We start from the raw sequence: 8,488 nt of genomic DNA, 5'->3' as shown, positions 1-8,488 counted from the left end.
CTACTCAATCATAATTTCACCTTCTTCGTATACGATTTCATTTTCATTTTCATCCAAGCGAATTCGTTTCGATGTCTCTGATATGGCAAACGAGTTGTTATCGTTCCGTTTAGAAGGAATAGAACTGGTAGAACTGTTCACAGTTTGAACACGTAGTTCTTGTAGACGTTTCTTTTTTGCATCAGCTGTCGCCTTAGCTTTTGCCATTGTCTGCTCTAAACGAAGTACCTCTTCGCGTCGAGCGATCTCCCTCGCCTCCTCTGCAACACGCAACTCCTCAGAACGACGTTCAAATTCATCAATATTGTTCAATGCCTCTGTATGAAAAAGCAAACGTATGTCATCTTCATCTCCAGGCAAAACACGAAGCTTTCGAATAATGTTTGAACATATGCGATTTGGTTTATTCACCGAATTTCCGCTAGCTGATTTTGTGATATCCCATCTGAATAAATAATGAATTCACAATAAAATTATATGTAGGGAGTTGTTGAAACTCACAAATGAAAGTTCAATTCAATCTCAACAACACGTCCACATACAAGGATTTTCTCGTAGTCCATAGGATGAACCAACACCCCTTGAGAATCATAAACTTCAGGAATGTGGATGCGAACACCAGAAAGATCGTGTTTCTCGGCCAGAGATCTTATGCAACCTTCTGAGTCTGGCCAATGGCCTAAAACTCTTTCGGTGATAGGAATTTCTACAAAATTAAGAACATATTCAACGTACATACCAAACTTTCAAATACGTGTTGTATACCATCAATACTATGAGTTGGCACCAATGCTTGAAGATTTCGCTCTTTTTTTGATTTGCGTAATTGTCCTGACAAATATTTGAGACATAATAAATAATCTACGTTTATATGCTCAGGTACTCACTAGGATCTGGTAGTTGTCCGCGTATGTTCAACATAGCAGATGATGGTCTTGTCTTTTGAGTAGGAACATTGTGAAAAATATTCATCGTCTTTCCACGTAAACCATAGTAACCGTGATCATGCAACTCCACAAAGGTAGTCATACCAACATCTTGATCCGGATACAACTTATCTAGAGAATTGTCAGAAACATTAATCACAATACAGGAAGTCTATACCATCTATGACTTTCACCGAATCCAAATATTGTATAGTGCTTTGTTGCAGAAAATTTAACAACGAATCAAAGCGCGAAAGATGTTCCTCGTATATGGTACTTTGTTTTGCTGAGATTTCAGCAGGTATAAAGACCTGAGTGAAAAATAAACGCGCAGATGCTCTTCGAAATGAATCGAGATTTATCTTTTAAGTAAAAAAAATAAGAAACCAGTTATGATGAGTTTTTTATAGACATAGAAACAACGTACCTCTCGATTGTATACGTTCATATCAAGGTATTCGCCACACTTCAAATCACCAGGCGAATCACTTATTTGAGCTATGACAGCAACAGTCACAACATCTCTTGCAGTGTCCACAAGCCATAATCCTCCTCGTTCCGATAAGGAAGCGACACGTTGCATCGTCGTAGTAGAAGCCACAGGAATGATACAATCATCAAACTTATCCTTGTAAAAATGCATGACCATTTCGAGGGGCAACAGAATTTTTGCGTTATGCATAATCAGTTGTTCAACTTGATCGTACATAGTTGCACGATTATGAACATCCAACGACCTGAATGAACGTAATTCGAATGACTTATCCACCTAGAATACAAGACATTTCACCAATGTCAACACAAAGAACAACGGTTATTTACCATTCCAGCAGAATCTATACCCAAACAGTTCCTAAGATTATTGCGACAGAACAATATAGCGAACACACCTTCAGATAAAGAGCTGACTGACATCGATCCGAATGATAATGCTACAGTGATAATAAAAGTTGTAGCAACTTTCACCTATATAAACTAAATCCATATACCTAATACAGCACATGATTGACATTTGTGTAAACCAATAGAAGATGATATACTACGCAACTTCTGACATCTAACATGTCTGCAAATACGAACAATCCTATAACGGATTTTGATCGTTTCACTAAAGAAGCACAAGAGAGTGCGTAATAGCCAAATCTTTGGATCTGTCAACACCGTCAATCTAATATTGGGCTAACATGTCGCAATATTCACCTTGTTTCCATAATCATCTAACGGAATGGGCTTAAGAAGCAACTTCGCTTCCCGAAAGAAAGGACTTAAGAGGCAACCTCTCTCCCCAAAAGAAGACGGCTGAAAGCAGGTTACGAGCATGACAATAACAACTTTTTAAATTTGAAACCTGTTCGGGACTCAAGTCGGAGATAACAGTCGGCTCGAGACACCGAAAAGCGACCCCGCACCGGAAACGACAAACGGACGGGTGCCGACCCCTAAGAAAAAACAGATCTAAACTACTCGAATCCTTCACATAGCTGATACCAAGATCACCGAGAATACAACGCATATAGGATGCAAGATTACCGAACATACCAGTACTCTTCTTAGGACAATAAACACATCGGCCCGAGCAAGTATAGGAAGTAGCCGAATATGCAGTGAGGGGTAGATGATGACTTGTTTCTCCAATCCGTCTGGACCTCTTGTGCCCTGTCTTCGAGCAGTTGCATAACGAATTGCAATGAAGGAAACTTCATGAAACCCAAATGAGCTACATAGGTCATGATAAAAGGGGTTGGAAAAGCTCACCTATCGCCGCGACCCAGCCAGCAGCGGTCATCATGCTAAAGAAAAAAATAACGAAGACGAAAATTAGACCGTGAATGCTGTGATAGCGCATCCTCCCCTACCCCGATCGAATATACAACATCTGTGAAAGAAAGACAAGGGGGACTCCACCATCCAAGTAACGCCTGTACCCGGCCCTAACCCCCGTCGTGAAAAAATGAGTCGACGAAGCTGAGTAACAGTTTTCCAGAGCCAGTACGTTTTTTCTTGTTATTCCTTTTGGCAACCAATACGTTCACTACCTCGCCCCCGATAGTCGCAATATCAAATGCAACCGACTGTGAATGACTTTTAGAGACAGTGGCGTTGTGTGAATAGGTAATTACATGGGAATAACCTTTAGGAAGTAGAGGCGGGGTGAAACTGAATTTGGGAAGGTATTGTTCTTGTACGGAATGCAGAGCTATTCCTTCCAGTTCATCTTGTTCTAAGTCAAATACAGCGATGGTCCCATCAGACGATACAATGTACAAGTGATATCATCCCACGACCTGAAATAGCGGAAATGTGAGACGAGATTAGTGGGAATCATGCGATAGCTCACCAACTCAGAACCATTATCTGCTTATCAAAAACCTCCTTCGTAACGATGAGAAGTCGAGCAGATTTTGTCTGTCGCATGGAGTAGATCGGTCGACTGCACCCAATGCAACAACAGAGCAAGTATTTGAGGTTACGACGGGAGTGGAATTTTCTTGAGAAGATATGAGGATTATATGCCTGCAACGGTCAATATTGGGGAATAAACGATTAAGGAAATGAAACATACTGCGACTTTCACTGTATTTTCGTGTCCAATCAGACTGATATCTGATGTCCATGTCTCACGAATAATGATAGCAGCGATGAAGACAAAACTCTTGTTCTTGGTGGCATTCGAAGCAGTGATACGTGCACCATTTGGAGAACAGCTGAAAACTCAAATGTTGAGATGACAATGACAGCGGTGAATTAGAGCGATACCTGAGTCGTTCGAAGAAGGTGCTATCAGGGGAATCTTCAAAGGGTTTCTTGACCTCTGCTTCTAGGAACCAATCACTAGTACGCCAAATTTTTGACAGACCTGTCTAACGTGTCACCGCAGGTCAAACTCCCCAACAATTTTCGAGCAAAGACCAATCGGAAAGAAATGCGATCTCAAATCGTTGAATTTACAAGGATTGGCAATCAGGTAGTGTACGAGTCGTCAAATACGCGAGAAGATAACTGAAAGCAGATTACGAGCTTTGCGTCTCACATGACAATAAGAATTTTTTTCTAAATCTGGAACCTGTTTGGGAGACTCGGAAATAACCGTCGGTCCGAGACACCGAAAACCGACCCCGCACCAGAAACGACAAACGGACCGGTGCCGACCTCGACAAAAAAACAGAACTAAACTACTCGAATCCTTTACATAGCTGATACCAAGATCGTCGAGAATACAACATATGCGTATGAATTCGACCTATGTATACCAAGGTACGCTTAAACGTTTTCTTATCCACTATCAGGCAAAGGAACATTTTGATAACTGGCCGCAGCGTTGGTGGTATCAACCGTGCTTTTGTCAAGAAATTCTACTGTAGAGGTATGTCTCGTTCCCACTGAACGATTAAAAAGTATTTCCTTATGCCTTCGACATGTAAACCAGAAGTCAAAGTTTTTGCGACCGCTGGACGTTCAGAATCTATAACTGAATTGAAAATGCTTGACGGTGTGGTTTAAAAATGGATGTATCCGAGATTGACAGCATACGAACGGCTGTCGATTAAGGTCCTTCGTTGACTTGTCGAAAACTCGATATCCTGGTGGGCGCTGTGTGGGTCTTTCCAACTCCAGGTTTCAATGTGCGTGCTGGTGGGTTCTCTTCCGGGGGCCCCGCTCGCGTGTGTCTCGGCGCTGGGTGCCTCTTGCTTGGGCCCTGTTTTTCCTTCGCCACATAGTATACAGCCATGGTCGGACAATTCGCGCTAAATGAACTTACTGCACGTAGTGTAGTGTTCATAACAACATCGTCTTATCTCCAAACGTTAAGAGAACAGTCTCAATCACCCATGTAGCGTTGGCGGTATATGGCACGCGTTAGCCAATGAAATTCGGTCTGGAGGTACGTATGGTAGTCCTTGACTGATATACAAGCGCTCTGAAGCATGCACGGTGCTAAGGATAGATTGTTTACTATTAAAACGGTCACCTCACAGATCAGTTCAACTGAACGCGTTAATGTTTCAACATTCAAGATGCAAGGCCTTGCAAGCATGCATAAATCGATGTTCCGGATATTTCAATCTCAGAGAAATGATGAAGGCAATTAATGAAGAGGTCGATCTGAACCAGACCGGTGTCGTACTACGTCCCGGGGGCGTTGTCCTTTGGTTGGCGCTATTTTGGGAATCTGGGTGAAGCGCAGCTGCTTCAGACATAATTAATACTGCACTTCGTAAGTTTAGGTCCCCCCCATACTTAGATTCCACTGCTGGTTACTGATTGTTGTTCGTTAGTATTCCTTCCTGTTTGAAGCGTTTATCGCACTGTTTTCGTTATGCGCGCTGTACTCAAGCCCTTCTTCATTCACGCCGCCTATTCTCTCATTAAGACTGTCGTCTTTCTCTTTTCCACCATCAAACACTCAGTCTTCTTCGCATCCTCTTGTCGTTCTGTTCTCCGGCCTTCACGTACTCTTTTACATCGTAACGAATGGGTTAACTTCCGAAACACATTTTGGCATCATATGAAAGCCAAATATTTTCCCCCCGCCTCCATTGTTCCTCTTGAACTTCCGGTCCAGTATTTGTTGGGTTCCGTTCACCGGTTGGCGGAGGTGCGCATCATGTCGTTCTTACGTGCTAAACCACTCAATGATTTCTTGTAGGCTGCTCGAAGACTTCATAATCACGTTTGACCGTTTGATCAAATCTTCTCCACTCCACGGTGACATGGAATTTAAAGTAGAAGCTAAGCAAACTGAAGTGATCGATGAGATCAGGGGTAACAAATGGGTAGCGTATGCCGCTATCACTCTTGTCGTGCGGTTCTGGGGTTTGGCCGACGTGTGTCAACCTTTCTTGTCACTGCGCCGCATGAACCCTTCAGCATGATTTCACCATATACAGAAAGTAGATTTCCTCGACATTGTTCTCATATTGGCAATCCATGTTCTCATGCACACCATTTTCCTTTTGTTGTTCCATCGTTCTTGCCGGCTCGGTTCAAACCTGTGGCTCTCCTCTGCCGTTTCTGTTTCTTCCGTGTTCGCGCTTCTTTTGTCTCTGCGGGTTGCTATGTGGTTCTGCATTCTAATGGATCCAGTTGTACTAACCGAAGCCTTTCTTCCTCGGATGCACGGTTGATTTTGGCGAACCTCTCCGCTTGACTCGGGTGGTGTTCGATCGCCCTCGTCTGCGGGGTCCTGTAGGTGACTCTAGCTCAAATAGGCAGCCGAAGCCTGCAGGCGAAATTGTGCTCGAGACATTGAGCAGGTGTCTTCATTCCCATATTTCGTGATTATGCTGTCGAAATTGCCATTCTTGTTTTCGGAGTTTACAGGGAAGTTAATGGTATACGAGGAGTGTGGGTGCTTACTGCTCTCGTGTTTGGCATGTACTGCTTGTTGTTATGCACGTTCTTATCGTCGATCCTCTATGTGATGATTGAGGTCAGTTCGACTTCAATGACGGGTTCGTTCGACATTACTGATTACGTTTCCTCTTTAGGTCTGTCGTATTCAATCCAATCGGGCTATCTCGAAATCCAGAGTTGCTTCCAGAGCTACTTCGCCTACTGGTTCACCAAATCTTCGTTCGTCGCATTCTAGTTTGGGCGGGGGGATCTCTTCCTTGGTTTTGGATGGAAAGGGGTGCAGCCTCCCCGCAACTTTAGGAAAGAAACAGGATAAATCTGAAAGTCCTGTACCTCGCCTCAGGTTGCTCCTGGAAGGTGCTTGTTTTCATCTTCAACTTCATGCACCCTGCTCACGAGTGCCGTCTTCAAATCACCACTTTCTTCACGCTGCATATCTTCATTACTCCCTTGACTCCTGAACGACATCTCTCCCTGCAATCAATAAATTTCTTCCGCAAAGTTGACATCTCGACTCCTGCGATTCAGCATGTCCTAAGCATCCTTGCAAACACCAAGCACATTCAATCCGAGATCAAAGAAGGCGCTGAAGCGAATGACCGTGGTCTTTGGGTGAAGGTTGGGCCCTCCGCTCATGTTCGGGCTATGCCCTTGGGCTCTGCTGCTTACGATTCTGTGGACCCTTCGTCTATTTTTGATGCTCCTCGTTCCACTCCGGAAATAGTAGAAAACTTTATGTCAAGCTGGTCCCGGCTTATAGGAGACCCTCTCCTGTCGAAGTGGATTATGATGGTTCTAGCTATCTCTGTTAGCTTCACCGGCTACTTTCTCGGGGGGGTTGCCGCGGGTCTTGGGTGGGGTTCGTCTTGACGGTGGCGCTACTACTAAACCCTCGTCTGACGCGCATTCCGAGCCTGTCGTAGTCTAGCAACTTGTCACGCCCATTGTTTTCATGCCTCCGCCAATTATTGCTTTCCGCTCCCGCTCATCGTCGTCCAGCGACGTTTACGCTTGATGGGGTCAGTTGCGCGCTCCGGGCATGTCGTCTCGCGCGAGGCTCTTTCTTTCGGGTTGCGTCGTCATCGTCGTCTTCTGATAACGACGGAAATGACGAGGTTGTCCGTTCGTTCGAGAAATGTATCGATATTTTCGAAAGTCCCCGACCCGTCAGCATCGCCTTGTCATTATCGAACGATGAGGAACTTATTCTTCTCACTCAAAATGACAACATAACCGCATATGTGCTGTAGAAGGCGCTAGCAAACACTGAATATGAGATGATTGTGACAATTCCTCGTGCCCTGATTGCAAGTCAATGTCTTCTCTCAAGTATCTGTTAAACAAGTCAATTCTGTAGCTCGTGCCTCGTCAACACAAACCCTCGAACATTCGGACGTACCTATGCGTCATTACAACTACTCAAAATGTTCTCAGTTTTATTTCCCTTCCCCTAGGTATTGCTCGACCTCTAGGGGTCGACGGTCATCTGTTTCCTATTCCCATAGCAACAGCTGAACGTATACTAGTCACCTCTACTTCTCGTGCATGCAAGGCTTTAAATGCTGGTGGAGAAGTGATCACTGTCTTGACTCAGGATGCGATGACTCGAGGGCCTGCTATTAACTTTCCAACTATTGTGCAGATTACGAAATGTAGAGCTTAGATTGACTTTGAGGAGAGCTACTCTATTGTTAAGGAAGCAGTCGAGTTCATATCACGGTTTGCGATACTGCGTAGTCTCAGATGCACGATGATTGGCCGAGCGTTGCTTGTCCGGTTCACCGCTGTCACTGAAGATACCATGGGTATGAATATGAAATATAAAGGTACCGAGGACGCTTTGGAAATCATACAGCAACACTTTCCTGACATGATTCCACTGGCATTATCTGGCAACTACTGTACAAACAAGAGACCAGCAGTGATTAACTGGATAAGGGATCAGGTAAAGAAGGTTGATGCGGAGGCGGTCATACTAGGGAAGTTCGTTAAGAGTGTTCTGGAGACAACAATGGGGGCACTTCGCAATCTGAACACGTGTCATATGCATGCAATTCACCCCATACGCTTCCCGGCCCGGCCCGGAGCGGCCGGACTTCGGAATAATAACCTTGTGACCATCATTGTATTTATTTATTGTTCCGAGCTTTCATCGAGGTCTTCTGACTGTATTTGGGATGTATATAAGCTAGAATACTTTGTACGTT

General features: G+C 44.3%; 2 protein-coding genes across 2 annotated transcripts; one reads left to right on the top strand and one right to left on the bottom strand.

Moving 5' to 3' along the window:
* Positions 1-3,341, bottom strand: C8R40DRAFT_1074949 (uncharacterized protein; the record flags this gene model as incomplete). The annotated part of the gene is made up of 15 exons (XM_046226784.1): positions 1-445; positions 502-679; positions 736-831; positions 888-1,058; positions 1,105-1,237; positions 1,354-1,695; positions 1,749-1,762; positions 1,817-1,892; positions 2,127-2,225; positions 2,466-2,623; positions 2,682-2,716; positions 2,901-2,998; positions 3,047-3,141; positions 3,192-3,211; positions 3,265-3,341. The coding sequence occupies 15 exons, from the start codon at positions 3,339-3,341 to the stop codon at positions 1-3; spliced, it is 2,037 nt and encodes a 678-aa protein (XP_046079347.1).
* A 1,903-nt stretch (positions 3,342-5,244) lies between these two features.
* On the top strand, positions 5,245-7,944 carry C8R40DRAFT_1177992 (uncharacterized protein; the record flags this gene model as incomplete). Its single annotated transcript, XM_046232777.1, has 8 exons — positions 5,245-5,513; positions 5,575-5,752; positions 5,816-5,977; positions 6,027-6,181; positions 6,249-6,357; positions 6,416-6,610; positions 6,681-7,140; positions 7,736-7,944. The coding sequence occupies 8 exons, from the start codon at positions 5,245-5,247 to the stop codon at positions 7,942-7,944; spliced, it is 1,737 nt and encodes a 578-aa protein (XP_046079346.1).
* Between the last annotated feature and the right edge of the window lie 544 nt (positions 7,945-8,488).

This window comes from Lentinula edodes (assembly GCF_021015755.1).
Source record: "Lentinula edodes strain Le(Bin) 0899 ss11 chromosome Unknown C8R40scaffold_73, whole genome shotgun sequence".
In the NCBI taxonomy this organism is placed as follows: Eukaryota; Fungi; Basidiomycota; class Agaricomycetes; order Agaricales; family Omphalotaceae; genus Lentinula; species Lentinula edodes.
This window is presented reverse-complemented; position numbering and strand designations above follow the sequence as displayed.